This window comes from Benincasa hispida, chromosome 6, assembly GCF_027475165.1.
Source record: "Benincasa hispida cultivar pf3 chromosome 6, pf3_genome.v1.1, whole genome shotgun sequence".
Lineage (NCBI taxonomy): Eukaryota > Viridiplantae > Streptophyta > Magnoliopsida > Cucurbitales > Cucurbitaceae > Benincasa > Benincasa hispida.
This window is the reverse complement of record NC_143483.1, coordinates 552646-575122: the sequence shown is the minus strand read 5'-3', so window position 1 is coordinate 575122 and position 22477 is coordinate 552646. Positions and strand designations below refer to the sequence as shown.

The 22477-nt window shown below is 35.0% G+C and overlaps 1 protein-coding gene across 1 annotated transcript; it reads right to left on the bottom strand.

Annotated features, from left to right (window-relative positions):
- Positions 1-318: 318 nt before the first annotated feature.
- On the bottom strand, positions 319-8013 carry PERK8 (Protein kinase superfamily protein). Its single transcript, XM_039033985.2, has 8 exons — positions 6166-8013; positions 4950-5357; positions 4480-4566; positions 4053-4123; positions 3538-3614; positions 2480-2627; positions 1014-1175; positions 319-898 (listed from the first exon to the last, which is right to left on the bottom strand). Exons 1-8 carry the CDS (start codon positions 7241-7243, stop codon positions 629-631), a joined length of 2301 nt encoding a protein of 766 aa, XP_038889913.1. The 5' UTR covers positions 7244-8013; the 3' UTR covers positions 319-628.
- Between the last annotated feature and the right edge of the window lie 14464 nt (positions 8014-22477).

Here is a 22477-nt window from a genome sequence, read left to right as displayed (position 1 = left end):
GGTTTTTTTCTCCCTAGTTTAGGGTTTTCCATGTAACTCTAGTGTTTTTTCTCTTCTACCCTTAATTTTCAATAAATTTAAAGGAAGAAAAGTTCAAAATTAAATAGAAGGACCTCATATGTCTCAAATATAATCTATATTTTTTAAAGTACCAAAATCAAAATATAAAAAATTTACTACATTAGGTCATAAAATAAATTAGTTTCAGACTCAAATCTCTCTACCCTTATCCCGGTAAAAAGGGAAGATACGTACAAAGAATTAAACAAGATATGGCCAAGTAAATTCATCCCAAAAATCAGACTCGATGCCAAGTCATTCTTCAAAATTCATGTACTTACCCATTACCACTGAGAATAATTGTAATAATTGTGCAAAGAATAGTACATACATTTGTAGTTGTTCCTGAAAATTGAAAAATACAATGAAATGGTGTAGCATTTTCAGCCTCAAATTGTAAGAATACAATATCAAGCAGCTTTATCATGGCAAAACCTTGTTAGCAGAGAGGAGAACAGGAACAAAAAAAAATTGAGATGAGAAAAATTAAGCAGAGATTTACAAAGAATTGAATGGTAGGACCTGACTCCAGCTCCAAAATCTGCCAGAGATGTAAAATAAACACATATCAGATGTTCCATTGCCGGGATCGATTCATAGGCACCGAGGGACTTTGATCTCTGGATTCTCTACTCCAGCTACTCTGACTTTGACTATAACTTCGGCTTCGATCTCGATCGGAATAACCATAACTGTAATCTTGACTTCCAAAAGCCATTCTCTGAAACATTCTAATCTGAGCAGAATGTTCAGCTGAATCAAACACTCCACTCTTCCCAGGCTTCACCCCATTTGCAAGATCTGACATTTCATCTAAAGAGTCTAGAGCTCTCACCACCTGATGTCAAAACAATACGTTTCATCTTACTTTTTCCCCCTAAGTTGGAATATGTTTATATGGGAGGTTTTTTTCATTTAGTTGGAACTTTTATATATGATATGAAGATACTAACCTGACTCATTCTTGGCCTCTTTACTGCTGAATGACGAACGCAAGCGGCGGCTGCTTCGATCATCCGAAACATTTCTCTGTCTACATAATTGTTGTCTAGCCGTGGATCCACCAATTCTTCAAAATTCTCATCCTCAATCGCTTGTGCAAGCAATGGTCGAGCCTGAAGTTTCCATGGAGGTTAATGTACAAATGAATTTTAAAGCAAACGGATCTAAAAATAAGAATGATTTAAGTGGCAAAATATGAGCAAAATCAACAGCCCCATTCATTCAGTCGAACAGTTTCAACCTAGATCTAAGAGTGTTGAGATTAATGTAAGAATCTACTCAAACCGCAGAAGATGAAAAAGAGGTTTCCTTCTTTAAAATTCCTGCTACCAGTTGTAAGGTTAGTTTAGCCCTGTATAGAAGAAATCCCCCATAAATTACCAAGATGAGGAAGGTAGGCCTGGCCCTTAAATATTTGGCAAATAGGCAATATTAAGCCTCTGGTAACAGCTTGATAAATTTCCTACTGCATTGGCTTTGCATAGAAATCAGTAGTGCACTAAAAGGGAGAATTATTATGTAATGCATTAACATCACCAACAGAATTGCTCTTGTCGATTCACTCCAAACGAGCAATCCTTTCAACTATTGTCAGATCGTCCTCAGTGTTCATGAAACTGAATGCAACAGGACCAAGCATAACTTTTTACCATACATTCCATTTTCAGATATAGTACGCTTAAATTGCCTCATCTTTGCTTGTTTTTTATGATTGAAATAATATGAGCAAAATTATAAGATGGAAAAGTAATGTGCACTTCCCATCATTAAAGTATGGAAGGTGATAGATAGAAAAACTCCAATGATGAGGAAATTCTTCAAATGTGAAATACATTCGCACTTCGAGGGTACTTTCTTTGACAAGGAAAAATATTTGAAAGGCTAGATTTCAAGCTACATGATTTATTTGATTCTTCCAAACAGTTGTAATATTATGAGTTACTTTACCTCACCGGCTCAACCAAACTTACAAATTCCTTTTTCATGGCTTCCATTTCACCTTCATAATTATGTTTTCCTTTACATTTTCTTGATGTTCTAAGTTTCTTGTATTGTTTTAAGTACCTTTTTTCATCTTTGAGCATTAGTCTCTTGTCATTCCCTTACTGAAAAGTTTTGTGCCCTTTTAGGAAATATATATATAGATATAGATATAGATATATATTTGTCAGTTTTTCTTATGTGTTTACTTGCAGGTTCCCACCAGAATACTATTCAACGGAGAGAACTAAAATCAGGTTAAAGTTTTGAAAGAGTTTCAGATTTTTTTTTTATTGCTTTATTTCTTTTTTCTTTCTTTCTTTCTTTTTTATTCTTCTAAAGAAGCAAAGATAGAACACATAAAACGGAGGCTTCAGTTTTGCAAATACCTCGCCTGGTTAATAGCAAGAAAGAAGTTAAGATAGAGAGGGCTTACCCATTCAACTAAGCTCTCATCCCCTAGAGGCTGAGAAGAATCTACAGGCTTGCGACCAGTAATTAACTCCAAAAGTACAACCCCAAAAGAGAAAACATCAGATTTATCTGTCAATTTCCCACTTGTTGCATACTCTGGAGCCATGTATCTGAAGATTGCAGATAGTAACTTTTACATTTAGCAAGTGCAGAAACATGAACATAAAAATGCATATTGCATATTGAGTTATACAATTAGAACTGAACAGGCCATTTGCAATTCCTGAAGTAAAAAGCAGAGAAGCACCATGCAGGGCTGTATTATTGAAATAGCCCTTAGGATCAAATATATATCATGCAGAAATGCCATTGCTTCCCAGGTTGAGGTCTTCCCCTCCCTCTTTTCTTCGGTTTAGTGAAATGTTTGTTTGTTTCTTTTCTTTTGTTTAATGAAATGTTTCCTTCTTATTATTATCTTTTTTTAGAAAAAACTACTTCTATAGTAAAGAAATCTAACCTTAGTTTAATTTCATTAGATTGAATCATAAAATTAAATAAGTGAAATTAATATCATTCAGTTGTTGAATCTCTATTCTTTGAAAGTTCATGACTAATTGTAAATGTTGTTGTTTGGACTAGGGCTCTTCTTTCTTAATTTTTAATTTTTATGGATATTGGTTCTCATAGTCCTGTTGAATGCTTCTTAGTTGGGTTTGGCCATTTTGATGTTGAATTTGGACTTTTTCCCCCCTGTTTGATTTGTAGCTAGGTTTGGGTATCTCTAGATGGTTAGAGCATTTTAGATCTGGACATTTAGTTAATTGAATTTTGTGTGATTTATTACTTGATTTATAGATAACTTTCTAATCTGGTTTTGAAATTTTTTCATTTTAATCCTATTATTTGCGTAGTTTAAGGTTCGTGTTCCTGAAATTGAAAGTTGTAAAAAAGCTTCACCGAGTAAGCAAGTATACACCGGCACCGTATTACTCAAACCATGGTCATCGTGAAAAGAGAAAGTGCATAAATATAGCAACTTGCTCTTGAGAAAACTAAACATAAGTACTCTTAGTGACATACCCAAAGGTTCCCATAACACGAGTTGTTACATGAGTATGTGAATCCAATGCCAACTTAGCAAGCCCAAAATCTGCAACCTGTTAGTTGTAGAGCACAGAATATCAGAAGCAAACGAAGAATAACTAAAAGTTCACAGAGTTGGAAAAACATCGGACTATACATATCATGATCTTATGTTATTCCTTAAGAAGTTTGATCAAATCAGTGATAGCAATCACTAAATAAAAGTGCTTCCAGCTCGATTTCTGATGATATTAAAAAATTTGGGAGGGCATGTGATTGATGGGGTATATATTCTTTTCTCCTGTTCAATGAAAATCTATGTTTTGTACTGAAAATGTGAAAAGTACAAAGACAAGTGGTATCAAAAGCCCTCAAATTGCCTACAGCTTAAAAATCTTCTAATCTCTATGTTTATCATAGAAAGTCCTTTGGTTTTTTCTAACCATCATTCCCAAACTATAGTTTTAGTGTCAACAATTGCCACTGCAGTTCAAAAGAATATAGCAAATTACCTGAGCTTCAAAATTGACATCAAGCAAAATGTTAGATGATTTAATATCCCTGTGAATAATGCGTGGATGACCTGGTAAGAATCACCATAATACTGAGGGGGATAGTTGAAAATATTTAGAAAAGTCAAAGCAGAAATCAAACGCTTGGAGACAAGACTGGAGATTACTAATATCTAACTAGATTTCCATAAAATGGAAGAACCATAACAATGGATGTATGATGAGAATGAAGAATTAATGAAACAACATGTATAACAAGCGGAAGCACCACCAAAATTGAGCATTATAGAGTCACTTGTTATTTGTTATAACACATATGCCGTCAAACTTCACCCGACTTTATGCGCATCCCAACTAATTCCAAAGACTTACTACCTAGCCCACGGTGAATATACTTTACTAACAATGTCCAAAGAGAGAAACTTACAATCTTCATGTAGATAAGCAATTCCACGAGCTGCACCAGCAGCAATTCGAACACGTGTAGCCCAAGCCAAAACTGGCCTGTTCTCCCCTGAAATTAAAATTTTCCACAGGTATTATTGTCGTTTTTCTTAAGAGTTAAAATCAAAATGATAGTTTATGCAGCAATCCTATGCAGAAAAAAATTGAGAAGTCCCAAAATGGGCATGGCATTTTCCATTTAGAGGGGGAACAAAAAAGATGAAGGCTTCTCAGGAATGTTTATAAAGTGCAATACAATCGAAAGAGGTTATAAAATTGAAATTTAAAAAAAAAAAAAAAAAAAAAAAAAAAAAAAAAAAAAAAAAAAAAAAAAACCTACTTTATAAACTAGATAATATTGCATAAATGTTGCATGCTTATAAAAAAGTATGATAACAGAATATGTAAGAATTCTCTAGACATTTTCATCAGAATTCATAAAGTACATCTTACCGTGCAAATGGTAATGAAGGGTATTGTTTGGAACATAATCGTAGACGAGCAATCTTTGATAATCAGAGATACAGTAACCAACCAGGGAAACCAAATGGCGATGGTGTACTCGGCTAATAATCTCAACTTCGGCTCTGAACTCTCGTTCTCCCTGTCCACCACCTGCTTTAAGTTGTTTAACAGCTACGTCTCTTCCATCTGCAAGGGTGCCTTTGTACACACAACCAAATCCACCTTCCCCCAAAAGATTGTTTGATGAAAACCCACTTGTTGCCTGGTATAGGTCATCATAAGCAAATGATCTGGAATTAACTACTCCACCTCCTTCCGACGATGAATACTTGAAATCACTATCAGTACGACTTCCTACTACGGGAGTTGAAGAATGGGGCCTTAGGAAAAGGGAATCTGGAGAATACATGAATATTCATTAGTATTCATAATTATGAAACACTCCAAATAATTCTTCATGTATCCTAAATGGAAATAGAAATAATACACCCCCCCCCCCCCCCCCAAAAAAAAAAAAAAAAACCTCCTCCAGTTTCCAAGCTAATTGATGTTCTGGTGCCATGTAGCTCAGGCCAAGTACAACAGAAACAGTTAAAATAATAAATATTTAAAATCCCAAATGTAAACACGAAACTAAACCCACACTGTAACTAATCTTTTCTGAATAGAGCATCTAATATCATATGGAATCTACTTTTGTGGGGGAGCCATGGATATCTTTGAAATTTCTAGGTAGGGATGAAAGTAGCTTTAGTTTATCAACCACAAATTATATCCTTGGGGACTTTAGATGTACCTAGATTGAAAACTTCAATTAATATATAAATTCCAATGACAATCACATGAAATCAAGACTAAAGGTCCATACTGCCATGTAGTATGTCATCCTCAATGACTCGATCAACCATGAGGCCACGTCAGTTCTTTTTCTTCTTAAATTTCTAAGACTATAGAAACAAAGAATATTTCCCTTGAAATTGAAAACTGGCTTAAATTAATACAATACAAAAAAAAAAATCTCATATAATTAATGAAACATATGGGGTCCCCTTCACCAAATAACCAAACAAGCCTCCCTCCATGGCTCTCTCTCTCCATATAATTCATATGTGTTACTCAAAATCCTCTACATTAAATCAGACAATTCTTTTATCAATCATTATAAAAGAAAATACATTTACGATTCAGTGTTCAAATACAGTACCTGAGTTTTGAGAGGAAAAAGGAGAAGCCATGGTATAAGGGATATTCTTCTTTCTTCTCTTCCGTTTCTGAACAAGCCACAGAGCCATGATAACAAGACTCAGCACTAGAACACCAACCACACTGCCAACTGCCACAGATGTTCCAGTGCTGAAACCCCCTTTACTAGTGGTTGTGTTATTTGCCACATTGGTACCATTGATTGTTGGAATTGGTTGTTCTGGTGTAACAGAAGTTGGAGGGGTAACAGGACTTCCACCAGATGAATTGGTTGGAGAACCAGGATCACTAACTGGAGGAGGAGCAGACGATGAAGGGACTGAAGGAGGAGCTGATGGTACTGTGGACCTTGGTGCAGGGGAGTTATCTGAAGGTGGAGATTGAGACTCAGAAGGAGGAGGAGAAGTCTTGTGGGATGGGGGAGATACTTTAGGTGATTCTCCGGTTGATGAAGGTGGTGTTGGGACATTAGTTGGTGGAGGTGGAGAAGGCGAAATTGTATCGGGGGGAGGGGGAGAAGGAGTGGAAGATGGAGGTCTAGGATTGGATGGAGGAGGTGGAGAACCATCTTCTGCTGCTGGTGGTGGCGGAGGTGATAAGTCAGGAGGGGGAGGTGAAGCTTCAGGAGGAGGAGAGGTACTGGATCGCTCCGGAGGAGGTGGTGATGGAGAGGAAGGTGGTGGTGATGTTGTTGAAGGTGGTGGTGGTGGTGGTGGGGAAGATGGTGGTGAAGGTGGCGGCGGTGAGGGCGAAGATTGCGGAGGTGAAGGTGGGGAACCATCAGCAGGGGGAGAAGGAGGTGGGGATGCTGGTGGTGCAGGTGGTGATGCTGTCAATGGAGGAGGAGACAATGGAGGAGAAGGAGGAGGAGCATCAGGAACAGCTGGTGGTGATTGAGGAGGTGGAGCTGAAGAACTAGGAGGTGATGTAGGAGGTTCACCAGTCTGATTAGGCTCAGAAGATGTAGGAGATGAGGGAGAGGTTGCAGATTCCGCCGGAGGAGAAGGAGAAGGAGGTGAAAAAACCGAAGAATCTGATGGATTCTCAGGAGGAGAAATACTTGGAGAAGGTGAAGCCATAATCCAATTCACAGACCCTTAAACAAGTACAAAATCCAACACTACACTTCCATTTCCCATTAGAAAATCATTGACACATAAACTTCACAATGTAATCTCAACCCACATACCCTTCTCAATCAATGTATCACCAATCTCATCCAAATCGCTCCAAATTAACAAAGAATATACAGCAAAAACACTGATTCAGTATACCCTACAACGAAGAAACTTCAAAGAATGCCCAACAAAACCCCCCATCGCAAAACTGCCCAGAACTCAAACCATGAAAACAAAAGAACCTCAAATCTACCAGATCAACAAAGAGCAGTGCAATTTCAGCAAAACTAAAACAACCCAAATGCTGTAATCGACAAAATGAGGCAACCCCACATCAGTAAATGGGCTGAAACTGGAAAAACAGAGCTCGTACCTCTCGCTGAACCGATGGAAATTCCCCTCCGGTGACCAAATCCTGAAGGTCGAAAATGGAATCTCTCAAGTCCACTCGGTAAACCCAGAAAACATCCTTCGGTGGATAATGGTGGGGGCGGTTTTACAAAACGTGGGGGCGACTTGCTGGAGCCAATCTTCAGCTCGCACATGCAGAGCGAAGCCAACGATCGAGTTTAAGCATTGTAATTAAACCCAAATAAAAAAAATTCTCTGCTTTTTCAGTAGCATCATCACTGATTTTAACCATTTGCTTCTTTTGTTACTGTAGACATTTTTTTTTCTATCTAATTTCCTTCTTTTCCTCTTCCTTCTTTGTCACAAACCAACAAACTTTGTCATTTCATTCACAAAAAATTTGCTTTTTGAGAGGTTTCTCTTTTTTGCTTTAATTTTTATGAAACAAGTCAATTATTGTCTTGTTCTTGGTCATTTGTTGTTCTAAAAACAGTCTTCATGCAAGGATTGTTTAAATTTAAACCACTATTTTGAAAAATAATCTTAGTAATTAGAATTACGTTGAATTGCAAATTTATAACTTGGTCTCTAAACTTTCAAAATTATCTAATATATCTCTAAATTATCAATTTTATAACTAATAAATTCCTGACAAGGTCGAGTTTTTTTTAAGATTGATTAAACTATTAAATGTAAATTTGAATTTTTTATGTAAACAATTAGATGTAAATTAGAATTTTTTATCTAATTGAACCCCAAATTTTAAATCTCCTCTTAAAATAGATTAGGAATATTTTAAAAGAATTTGAATGTTAGTGGACTAAATTTATAATTTTGAAAATCAAAGATTAGATAAACCCACGATGAACGTTCATGAATTAAATTTGTAATTTAATTTAAAAATATTTATTTAATGTTAGTTTTTGGAAATTAGTCTACCCACCAACTTTTTTGTAGGAAAAAACAAAATTTTCTTTTTTTGCCAATTTTTTAAAATGGCAAAAATATATTCCTATTCATGCTAGTAGGTGGAAAAGAAGCGGTGAAATATGGTGTTCCGAATAAGTTGTAAGCCTTTCTAAATTATTCTAATAATTATTATTTATTTCTTAGATATAAAAAAAGAGATTTTTAAAAATAGAAAAATAAGAGAAATTATTTATACAAAATAGTAAAAATTTAATCTTCTTTAAGAGAGATTGATAGAAGTCTATCAGTAATAAAAACTTATACAAGTTTATACGTTGATAAAAGGCTATCAATATTCATTAGTATTTTTTTTCTATTTCTGTTTAAGTTTGATATTTTTTCTATGGGTGAAAATTTTTCAAACGGTAATTTATTTATTTTTTTTACAAAGTATATTCAGAAATACATGAAATTTTAAAAATAAATAATAGAAGTTGCCAATATGCTCACTTTACTTAATCGTGAAGTAAATTAACAAATTTTTTAGAAAACAAAATTAAACATATATTTTGTAATTAATTACATGGCATTAATTTTTTATGGGTCTAATATGGAAGACAAAGAAATCAAAACAAGCTGTGTTGGAGCCTTCTGTTCAACCAATTTTTGAATGAATAAATATATTATTTTGTTGGATATATTATTACAATTATGATTTATTGATTTAAAATATTTATAAGTGAGATCTCATAGATAGCCAATGACATTTTATTTGAATATTGCAATGTTTTGTTCAGCTGCCATTGGAAATATGAGGTTTTCTTGTGGGGCTAACTTTTTCTTTTTCTTTTTTTAATATTATTTTTAATTACTCATTTCTTGTTTTGTCTATTTCTTCAAGCAACATAAAATTCTACTCTTTGTTCAATTGTGTTTTTAGCCTTTCTTTTTAAGTTGGCTAAATTATAACAAATAACCCCTATTCTTTTTTTCTTTTCTTTTTTTTTTTTAAATACATCTATAGTTACAATATTATTCCTCAACTTTCATAAACGTTTCAAAACTATCATTGGAGCATAAAGTCTTTAGAATTTCGAATAAAAATCGAAATTTAGAACCACGTGAGAATGACCTAAAACGATGTAGCGGTTCAAATTTTCGTTCTGTTACCTATACACTATTTCACATCCCAATTTCCATTCAAATTCTAACACAATTCTATTTCAAGAGTATTTTTGAAAGAGTTATGAAAGTTCAAGTATAATATTATAACTTTTGAAAGTATAAAAATATTTTTAAAACATATAATAAAGTTTAAGGGTATTTTTTTATAATTTATCCTTTTTAAGTTTATCCTAAAATTTTTTTTATGCCCCATACAAAAAAGATGGAGTTTGGATTTATGTCGTATTATTCAAGGTGTTTGTTTAAAGATATCAATTAAAGAAAATTAGTGAAAAATATTAGTTATCTTAATTATCAAAACAAGAATTAAATAAAAGTCATCTATAATGACTAATATTTTAAATTACAAATCTGATCTCTAAGAGTTTTATGTTTGTGTTTAATAAATCTTTAAACTTTAAAAAATATCTAAAAAAAATATATGAAATTTTGATTTTGTGTCTAATAGATCCTTGACATTTTATATGTTTATTTTTATTTATAAATATATTGTGCATAAATTGAATCTTGTTATAATGAATTACTTCACTTTTAATTATCTATCCATAGATTTGTGATTTTTTTTTTAAAAAAAATATATATATTTTTAAATATAAAATTAAAATTTTAATAATTTATTAGATACAAAATTGAAAAATTTAAGGATTTATTAGAGATAAACTTTATGGTTAAAAGATGTATTAGTATTAAACAAATTTAAATTTTTGGAGATCTAGTAACAACTTTTTAAAGTTGTTTATCAACCTATTTAACATAAATGAAAAGTTGGGATCTAAATTTGAAATTAACCTAATTAATATTAAATTCTATGATGGTATTATGAACTAATTCTTTAAAACAAAAAACCACGATTGACTTAAACTCATGCACTTGGTTACTCAAAAACAAATTATTATTTTTGAATAGTTATATTTAGCATGTATATTAAACAATATCAAGTTGGTTTGACTTGTTTAGTTCTTTTATAAAAGTTAATGTCAAGTTACCTCTCATTTAATAACAATCATGTATTAACTTTCTATACCTTTTTTTTTAGAAGAAATAAAGTAAAGTTTGAAAATTTGGACATGGCTTTGAGAGGAGGAGTCCATTCCGATTGAACTATATGTTCACTTTAGCTCATCTCCTAATAATATATTTGTTCGGTTTTATTTTCTAATGTTATTTTTTGAGTAAAAAAGAATATGGTTCAATTGGCATCAAGTATATACTATCAATTTAGAGGTAAAAGGTTCAAATCACTCACCCCACATATTGTAAAAAAAAAAAAAAAAAAAAAAATTCAAGCTCATATCTAAATGTTCGATTGAAAATCAGGTGAATCACAATAATACCACAAGCTAGAAAAAATGTTATAGTTTGGTGTAATCACACCTATGTCTGAGAGTCTTTTCGCCTAGGTGAAAAAAGGTCCACTAGAATGTAGCTTAGTTTTTACAACATACACTTCAACTAAGATTACATAAAATCAGTCTACTCATAACTAAATATTGATGAGCAAGTTAGGCTCCCCCTAATACTGATACTGCCAACGACTTCACCCCTTTTTTACCTATTAGTTAAAAGAACACTCAACAAGCACTACAGAGAATCTACTTGGTCAGACCAAGCTTTAAAAAAACCGCATGACTTTTGATTGTCACACTGATTATGTAGCCACACAACACGACAAAAATACAACTTACCTTAAAATGACAGAGAAGACACAAATAAATACAATTCTCATCAAGCAAGAAAACCATCAACGACAACAATTCAAACAAAGAAAAGATCACCCAAGCAAATATATGTCACCAATAAGGAAAGAATACCAACACCAAGTCAAAGATCAAATATCCAACATAATAAAAGAAAATATTATCAACCAACCAAACCATAAACAAGCTCCACCTTTGACATAAGATTTTCTTTTATTGGCAAGCCAACCAGACACACCGGAGCGAGAGGGAAAAAAAACACACACCATCTCATATAAATCAAAATAAATTTCAATATAGCCCGAGCAACAACAACAATCAGAGAGAAGGATGATTCATGTTATAAATTGCATGTTTTCAAGCCATTTTTATGCACCTTTTACAAGAAAAAATGAATTATCACATGAGTTTTCTCTTGAATTTTTGCTTAATCCACAAAATTTAGCTCTTGAAGGTTAATTATGACATTTGATAATTTGGAGCTAATTTAGTGAGCTTTGACAGTTTTTGGTAGCTTTTGTAGGATTTTAATTTGGTGCGCCCGCAAAAATCCGATGTGGTCGCAGTATTGGGCCCTGAAATTCCAAATTTCGTATCAGTCAAGATTAGTTCCATTTTACTAAGTATATCAGTTGTTCAGTTCCAATTTTACCTAGAAGTCGCTCAGACCTTGAATTTCGAATTTCCCCAACCACTTAAGGACTTATAAAAGAGATAGAAGCCCTCCAAATGGAGATCATCAACTCCTTCGTTGAACCCACTTTATTCATTATTGTTTCTGTCATTTTTCAGCAATCACCTTGGGTTCATTTTAATATTTTAAGTTAGAACCTTACGAATAGAAGTTTCTCTAAGGTTAGGATTTCTCATCCCAGGGAAGTGAGTTCTAAGAAATAATTTTCACCTTGGAAAATGGGAGATTATCCTAGGGAAAGACTTGGAACTTGAAAATTTATCTCAAGTTCATTGAAGTTGCAATTTTCTAGCATTTCTTTTCTTTTATTTATTCCTTGTAATTATTTTTATTCCTTTATTTTCTTTCCTATCAAACTACATTGTAGCAATGACTTTTGATCTGATAAAAATATTTATTCTATCATTTATCATGAGCTAAATTCCTTTAGGGGTCAACAATGTAGATGCCATATGGTCTTTATAGCTTAAGTAATATTGCACTTCCCACCAACTTGATTTATGCATTCTCTTTGTTGAAATTAAAGTTAATATTGCACTTTCCACCAACTTGATTTATGCATTCTCTTTGTTGAAATAAAATTGGTCACTTGATTTAACAATCCAATGGAATTTTAGTGTTGAGAAGGTTAGAGCGTAAACAGATTTTACGAAAGGATATGGAACCAAAAGGCTAGGAATAGGAGGGTCACGTCACCTTAGGAATAAAGGACACCATAGGGTAAAAAAACTGAACTTAAATTAACCTGGGGTTCAACTACCCATGGTAACATTCGGTAGTAACTGCTTAAAACTTCTAAAGGAACTGGACATCAGACCAGGTGTAGATTTATGCCCATGATATTTCACTGTCCTGGTGTGATGCATTGCATAACTTTTGACATATAGTCCAAAAGGTTCAAGCATTGTTAGCCCTGTTCGATTACCATTATTTATTACCTCAATTTGTACTAATTCACAACACAATCATTCTGGTTACCTTCGATTGCATTAAATTATAGTCTTGATCAAATAAAAGCTACTGCTAGTCTTGTGGGTTTGTTACTCGGAATACTCCTAGATTATTACTTCTTCGACAGTGTATGCTTGCACTTAGACCTTGCTTTTCTGAAATATTTTACTTCGCATAGATTTGGTTTATCAAAGGAGAAGGACAATCACAAATAAAAATGGTCTAAAACCATAAAAACCAACCCATTCAATCTTGTTCAATCATCTCCCCTTTTGGTAAGAAGAAAATCAATCAGACGGCGGAGGTTGAGAAGATGAAGCATCATCAGAATGTGGAAGTGACACACTTAAGAGATGGATCAATGCATCAATTTAGCCTGACAATCAGTCAAATTACGAATAACAGAGCTCGAAGTACGAGACTCAAAAGCCAAAATGCGAAAGATGCGAGTCCAAAGCTCAATAGAAATCAGTAAACTACCTTCTGGAACTTGGAAATCCTCAGGGAGAGGAATGTTAGAAGCCTTGGAAGGGCGGATGCCATGCACAATGTCAGGGACATGAGAATCCTGAAAAATCTTGTAACTCAGACTAAGAAACTTGGGATCAAGGCCAGGGGCATAATTCAAATAGAAAAAAATGGTAGGGCACTGAGACAACAAGATACCAGTGAATAAGTATAGTAAACAGACAGGTAGCTTGATAGCAAAGGAGTCAACGTATCGAAGAAGCTAATTATACACAAAAAAACCAGAATCGAAAGTAGATAGAGTTTCAATATGATACAAAAGATTGATCAGAGAAAGAGATAGACTAGACCTATAAGTCGAAGGGCACCAATTAGCAATGCCAATTTGAAACAAAATAGCATACTTCACATTGAGGGTAGAGGCAGATAATTGACCAGACGAAGGCCACTCAGACCAAGTACCACCTATAAGGTTAGCAATAAGATTCACAATGAAGGGATGAGATTCGCCAAAAGAAGGGGAATCAACATGCCCAAGATAAGCATTAATAACAACAGGAGAAATTGTGAAACATGTGCCTCTAATATGGACCTTTTGATAATCAGAACAACTGGGATCATTGAACTTAGAAGGAAGATTGACAATAAACGCTCTCATCAACGAAGGATAAAAGGGACCCAGGTTTACAATAGTCTTGAGAAGTCCATCGTGCTGAAGAAGGTCCATAATTTCCAAATAGGACTTGGTCTGGTCAAACAAAACCTTCTCATCAGCAATGCGTCGCTGCACCACATACTTCCATCTCTGAACATTGTCCTCACAATGAAAAGATATCACATCAATACGAATTGGAGGAACATTAGGAGGAATTTTACGATAAACAACTCTTGTGTGAGGCTTGTCCTTGACAAAAGCAATGTCTTCTTCATTGCTAGAGTCAGAGATTTGCATAGAAGATTCTGATTTAAAGTCATGCTCTTCTTCTTAGAGGGGAGTTCCTTTTAAGCGAGTACAAGTATAGGGACCACAATCAGTAGATACATTCACAGAGGCCCTCTTCTTTAGCTTGCCCAACTAGGCAAGAGGAATATTATCATCAAAGGAAATTGACACAGTCCCCCTAGAGGAACTCGGGCCAGAAATAGATTGACCGACGTCATAATTAATAGAGGAGGAAGAAGCCACAACCTGATCACCTATATTAGAAGCAGTGGCAACCGGACAAGACCCCCTAGGACTATGCTTGAAGCGAACAACAGAATCCCCCATGTTAAGAAGAATGTTAATAACTTATGGGATAACATCAAAATCCTTCTCATTGGCAGCATAAGAGAGAGGGACAGTAGGAACTATTGAACCTTCTTTGATAGCAGAGGTACTTAACAGAGTCTAGTCATTAGTATAACTCATGGGAGACTGAACATCAACAAGAGAAGCATCCATATCGACAAAGGTAGAGGGAATAAAGATGTCACTTTTCAGAACAGACTCGACTTCTAAGGAAGAAACAAACATGGGCACAGAGGTAGTACCATCTGACTCCCTATGCACGATAAGAGGAAAGTCAATTTTAGGCATGAACGAAGATAGAGAACGAATCTTAGTCGCGTCATCGTCAACATTTTCACAGTAGAGCCATCCCACAAGACCATAGTAAGAGGTCGAATGTCACAAGGCTCTGACTGACTGAAATCTCTAACATGCAAGGGGGGTTGAATAACAAACACATCTTTAGCAGAATTGATAGCGCCGTAAAAATGTTATCTTCCTTAGCTTAATTTGAGCTCGTTTGTGGAATTTTATGTGTTGTTATGCTATTTTGTAGCCTTTAAGTAAATATGAGGTATAACAGACGTTCGAAGCCAAAACGGGACTTAAACGAACCAAATTGAAGCTTCGTACTAGAATTACCAAAATGTCCCTAGAAAGCGTTGCTACCCTCCATGCGAGTGAAACACTACGCTGTAAGAAAGAAGCATCAAGATCGCTTGTAGCGTTGCGATGTTGGAGTTATGCTAGTGCGCTAGGCTGTAGACCCGAGAGCCCTCTTTCTGAAAGCGTCATAACCCTGCATCTAGCATTGTGATGCTACAAACTACAACGAAGTATCCACACGCGCTTGGGCTGAGGGCAACATTGCTACGATGCATACAACGTTGCAACTTTATGATTAAATTTCTTTAAAATTGACCTAATCGCTCACTTTTCGAGAAGGACGATTAGACATAATTTGGGAGCAGGATTCTCACCATTCTCTGATATTTTTCCATATCTCTTCTTCCCCACTCACTTGAGACTTTGGTAGGTTGTTATTTGGTTGATTCAAGGATGTATCAAGGCTAAGGTACTATTGTCTAGCTTGAGATTTAAGATTTATATTTTAATTTGTTTTCTCATGAGGTTATGAACAATTGTGGTCTGTAATTTTAACTGTTTACTGAATTTTCTCCTTGATCTTATCAAGTTGGTTGAATGTGTTTGAAATAATCTGACAAATTTATCAAGCACATTTAATTCATAGTTATAGGTTTATGCCTAATTCCTAATTGTTAGGTTCTTAGACCGCCAAGTAATGGAAGTTAAGTTAAAGTTACGTATTGATTTGGATTTTCTATCGAATACCTAATTAGGCCATTCTTAATTATTTTGTTCGGCTTAGCAATTGTCCTATATCTTAACACCAATCAGTTTGCATGTTTAGGAGGCTTTCCTTTAAGCCTAAAAATTAATTTGATTAGTCGGATTTCCTTCTAGCTTTTTTAGAAGATATTGGCGAAGTTAAAACTAATTGAAATAACGAGGCACTTTTCTGATTAATCGATAATTGAGTAGCAAATTAGGAATAAATTCAATCTACCCTGAGCTAGGCTTTGTCTCATCAATAGTTTCCATTTACTTAAGCATCAAAATTTGTATTCAATCGTTACTATTTTATTTTTTTTTTATTTTATTGCAATCGAAATCAACTCATCAAACTTCCCCTTTTGGTTACTCATAACAAGTAATTTAGTAGGAAAATTAATCGACTCTCTATGGTTTGACCCATTACTACCTTTAATACTACGAAATTATAGTAAGAAACTAAATAGTTATTCGATTGAGCTGAAAGTCTCAAAAAAAATTTGAACTGCCAAGAGTCCCTCAATCCTTGGTATGAGATAACAAAATGAGACGAGTCCAAGCGAGTTCTCTTGGAAGAGGATTTTTCAATATAAGCATGGGGAATGACTACCCTAGCCGACGAAACATCCAAACTGACATGTCATTTTCGATTAACTTTTTTCTTCATTCCAACCATTCTCTTGCTGGAAGTGTGAGTACTACTCCAAGTGTTCACCATGAGGTACTGCAGAACTAAAGGAAGAAATATAGGGTGACAGGTGAACTCGACTTGATCGAAAAAATAAGGCAAAATCCATCACCACAATCGTTTGAAAATTGAACTGCTAGTGGAGAGACAAAAAATTGAATTTAAAGAGAAAACCGCATTAAATGAAATATAGTAAGTGGGCTGGCAAATTTGAATTTTGGCCTAAATCTCTCCATTTACCAAAATAGCATTTAATTGCTCTAAATCAATTTTGCAAAGCCCAAAGCAGCACGCAAGGATTCAAACTGGAAAGTATCCAATGGTTTGGTGAAAATATCAGCACTTTGTTTATCAGTACTGACATGTTCAAGAGATATAACCTTAGATTCAATAAGCTCTCTGATGAAGTGGTGCCTGATAACAATGTGCTTAATCCTGCTATGCTGAATAGGATTTTTGAAAATGTTGATAGCACTCATGTTGTTGCAAAACAAGGTCATGACATCCTGGGCAACATCGTACTCCTGAAGCATCGGTTTCGTCCATAGAAGTTGGATGCAACTACTACCAACAACTATATATTCAGATTTGACAGTAAACAATGAAACACAATTCTGCTTCTTGCTGAACCATAATATTGGATTGTTTCCTAGGAAGAAACATCCTCAAGAGGTGTTTTTTTTATCTTCTAAATTTTCAATCCAATCAGCATCACAATATCCTACGAGAACATCATTAGTATCAGAGGTATAAAGAAGACCATAGCCTACTGTACCATTGATGTATTTGAGAATCCGTTTAATACTTGTCAGATGACTTATCTTTGAATTAAACTGATATCTAGCACAAACTCCCACTGCATAAGCAATATCTGAACGACTAGCTGTCAAATAAAGAAAACTTCCAATCATGCTCATGTATAAGCTCTTTTCAACATTTGCACCATCGGATTCTTTGGTAAGTTTTACATGACTTAGGGCTGGAGTGCATTTGGGATTAACTTTTTTCAAGGCTAGACTTTTGAAGAATATTTTTGGAATACTTACTTTGGGATATAAATATCCCATCAGAAAGTTGCTTAACTTAAAAAACCAAGAAAATACATTAGCTCTCCCACCATGCTCATCTCAAAGTCAACTTTCATCTGATCAACAAAATAATTTATTAGAGACCATGGTGATCCGCCAAACACAATGTCATCAAATATATTTGGGCGATTATAAAATTCCCTCTTGTTCTTTTTATGAACAGGGTTTTGTCCTAATTGTCTCGAGAATATCCCCTCTGTATAAAAAGTTTTGCTAATCTCTTAAACCAAGCCCTTGGGGCTTACTTTAAACCATACAAGGCTTTCCGAAGTTTGTACACTTGTTGAGGACAATACGAGTCTGTAAAACCCTTTGGTTGTTCAACATAAACCTCATCATTCAAAACACCATTCAAAAAGACGTTTTTTTTACATGCCTCTGGTACAATTTGAATTTGAGCAGACAAGATATTCCAAGAAGAAGACGAATACCCTCCAACCGAGTTGTAGGGGCAAAGGTCTCATTAAAGTCAACACCTTCTACTTGAGTGTATCCTTAAGCAACAAGTCAATCCTTATTGTCAGTAACAGTTCCATGTTTATAAGATTTATTTTCGAAGACCCATTTTGTTCCAATGACATTTGCAGACTCTGGATGAGGAACTAATTCCCATACCTCATTTCGTTGAAATTGACTTAACTCATCATGCATAGAATTCATCCAATGCTTTTCTTTCAGAGCCTCATTGATATTTTTAGGCTCGATGGGAGAGGTGAAACAAACATTCTCGATCAGTTTGAGATAGTCCAATTTCTTCTTTTTGCGAGTATGGACACCGGTATTTAACTCACCAATTATATTACTGAGATGGTGATTCTTTTGAGCACGACTAGATATAAGAAGCATTTCATTCTCAAGAACAACCGGGTCAATATTACCACTTTCACACATATTGTTGCAAGATGAAATGGGGGAACCGATGTCACTAGCATCAGGTGCAACATAAGGAGTAAAACAATGATGCTCAGTATTTTGCAAGTCATCAACAATGACATTGATGGATTCCATCACATTTCGAGTGCGCTTGTTAAAGACACGATAAGCACGACTGTTAGAAGAGTACCTAAGAAAGATACCTTCATCTACTTTGGTATCTCGTTTCTTTCTAGAATCTCGATCTATGAGAATATAGCAGGTTCCCAAACACATGAAATTATTTAAAATTTGGCTTGCTTTTCTAGATTTCATAGTTTGTGCTTAGGATGCTAGAGCAAAGAGAAATTCGGTTGTGGATGTGACAAGCTATATTCAAGGATTCTGCCCAAAAGTGCAGAGGCACACGTTTTGCATGCAACATAGTGAAAGGATCGAATTCTGCAGCAGAAGCGTTTTGTTAGAACGACTTGCATCTCGCAATTCAATTTTATATTAAATAAAACCAATTTACTAAACAGAATATATAAACATATAAATTAGCATGCATTAAGAAAAAGATTAGAACGATTCTTATCTTTGTAAATTCCCAAGTGCCATGAATAATCATCTCCTAGTTTCAACGAACGGATCTCCAACGATCTTGATCACAAACAATTTCTTGAACAATCTCGAACACTACCACGAGAGTAACCTTGTTATTCTCGGAGATTCTAATAGATGGATAGGTGATATCCAACTATTTGGAGAGGGAGAGGAGAAAAGAGGTTTTGGAGAGTATAGAGGATTTTCTTTATGGCTTAGAGAAAATTCTGCACGATAACACTTTAGTTTTGTGTATTGTGTTCTGTGTGTTTTAGTGTATTCCCAAAGAGCCATAAATAGGTATTTATATAGAGAATGGCCAAATCTTTTTCCTAATATGTTTCTTTTCTATAATTAATTAAATAACACTTATTTAATTTTAATTTGCACAATAATAAAATAGCTATTTATACATTAAACTAAATCTAATGTATATATTTAATTATCATATACATCACATGTATATGTGCAAAACCTCTTTATTAATTAATTCTTTGTGAATCTAATTCACTTGAATTAATTAATTTGAGTCTTATTCAAATATCACTTTCCAATTTAATTATAGATCATATCCATAATTAATTATATATTAACCATATTAATATATAGTTTCCTGAAATTAATTTGAATAATTCAAATTATTCCTCTTAAGTATCCTCTAGTGAGCTAACGAGGGTGGACCTGTAGATCAAAAGCGCCAACGACATGAGATTAATTGACTAAACTTATTAACCAAATTAATCAATATTTGTTAACTGTGGGTACACTCCACTAAAGACCCACAACTGCACTCTTCTCACTACAGATATATTTCTATGTCCACAGATATAGACCAATACCAGCAAGTTAGTCCTTCACAAGCGTGCGTAATTCCAACTGGATCAAATTACCGTTTTACCTCTGGGTTACCTTTGACTTCTTAAGTACTAGTACTCCTCTTATGAATAACCTGTTTATGGTCCAACCAATAAACAGAAACCCCTTTCAGGCCAACGAGAGGGTAGGACCCTTTGTTCAAGTCTCGGAGACACCACTTAAGGGAACACTCAACCCTTAAGGCGGGAAGGAGTGAATTCCATCTTGTACTATTATGTTCCTAGCTCCTAACTCAGTCTTGTTCCAAAATGGTAGGCATATTAGGCCGGCGAACTGGTCACCCTCACCCATTCAAATCAAAGAACAATCCTTCGTGAACAGGAGTTCATAATATACTTAGGATTAAGACTAAGTCGCCTTGGTCATTCTATTGAAATAGGAACCTATCTAGTCAACGGTGTTACATTTAGTTGTTACTATTTCGCAGTCCAGTCTTATGAAAACTTATTACATAGGATACCCCCCCCCTCGCGTGTCACCTACACGAATGCGCTGGATCATTATGTTTTTATCAAATACAAAGTGGGTTGTATCCATAGTGTTACGAGGATAAGGTACGTGACCTTATCCATATACTATAGACCCTTTAGGTCGTATCTTGAATATTGATTCTTGTATGTCTCCACAGACATTTCAAGACTCATAAAACATCTTTGCATTTTAGTTTATTGGATTTAGGTTATTAAGACAGAATATACAATAATATAAGCAATAACATTTATTGAATTAACATCTATAACTCTTTATTGATGACGGTCAATTAATAATATTTACTATCTACGTGTTTTAGGACATAAAACCCAATAAACTCCCACTTGAACTAAAACTCTAGTCAATGAGTTGTACACAATCCAAAAGGCAGGATAATGCTAAATACAATAAACTAGGGCATCCATATACCCATTACATATCTCCCGCTTGTCCTAGATTATAAAATGTACATGTCTCATAGACCTAGATTCTCTAGATGACTCTCGAACACTTTAGTCAAGAGAGCCTTCATAAATGGATCAACAATGTTGTGCTCTGGGGCAATCTTTGTGATGATCACACACTTAGGGGGAGCCTAAGTGTTACATCACTAATATTCACTTACTTAGGGGAGCCTAAGTCAGAAGGAGTCTCACATCTAGGGGGAGCCTAGGTGACTAGTTAAGTTAGGTTCTATGTGTGTTGTTGTAATACACTAGTGAATCATCTTTCATGGGCACCATCTCCCCTAGATGTAGATGGTCTATCACCAAATTATTGGGGTTGAGGCCCTAAAGTCTCATGTCCTGTAGTTTGTAAACAGTTTGTACGAACGCTTGTGTTGTTAATATATGATATTTACTTCACATCTTGTATTTTACTCATTTACTTGTTTTATTTGCTTTACCATAAACCAATAAACATAAAATCTTTGGTTATCTGTATGTGACTCAAGCATGTATGTGGTGACATACAAGTAGATCATGTCTTGAGTGATAACCAAAATGGTCTGTAGTATATGGATATAGAAGGGAAACCTTATCCTGGTAACGTTACGGATGCGGCCCGCTTTGTGGAATGGTCACAAGTGTTGTGACTTGTCACAAATGGTCTGATCCTGATCATTCGTGTTGGGGACATGCGAGCAGGGGCGTCCTACACAAAGAGTTTGTATAAGACCTGACCACGAAATGTTAACGTCTCGTTATATAACACCGTTCATGACAGAGACTTCACTTCACTAGGATGACCATGGGTAACATGACCTCAATCCTGAGTGAGTTGGGAACTCCTGCCATTGAGGGTGGTTCTTTGATTTGTATGAGTGCGAGTGGCCAGGTCGCCGATTCGAACCTACCATTTTGGGGATTCCTCTGATTTAGAAGCTGGGAACTCAGCTATACAAGATGAAATTCACTCCTTCCCCGAGGCAGGGGTAAGTAGATAGATAGCTCCCTCAAGGGCTGATTCAGGGGCTTGAACGATGTGGTGCCACACACCTTCTCTTGGCCCGAGAGGTGTTCACACATAGTTGGACTATGTTGTATTGTTCATTAGAGGAATCAATGGTACTTAAGGAGTGAGATGTAACTATAGGGGCACAACGATAATTTGGCCCAACTGTACTTATGAGCATCTGTGAAGGGTCATCGTACTCATGATCGGTTATATCCGATGGACACAAAAATATATATGTGGTAAGAAGAGTCCAGCTGTTGGTCTTTAATGGAATGCCT

Bases quoted from the DNA above. Each gene is read 5' to 3' on its own strand.
- PERK8 (XM_039033985.2), bottom strand. From the start codon at position 7,243: ATGGCTTCACCTTCTCCAAGTATTTCTCCTCCTGAGAATCCATCAGAT. The intron at 3,615-4,052 runs GTAATTTGCTAT...TACAACTAACAG, and splicing joins ATGTCAATTTTGAAGCTCAG to GTTGCAGATTTTGGGCTTGC. The intron at 2,628-3,537 runs GTATGTCACTAA...TGCAATCTTCAG, and splicing joins CGTGTTATGGGAACCTTTGG to ATACATGGCTCCAGAGTATG.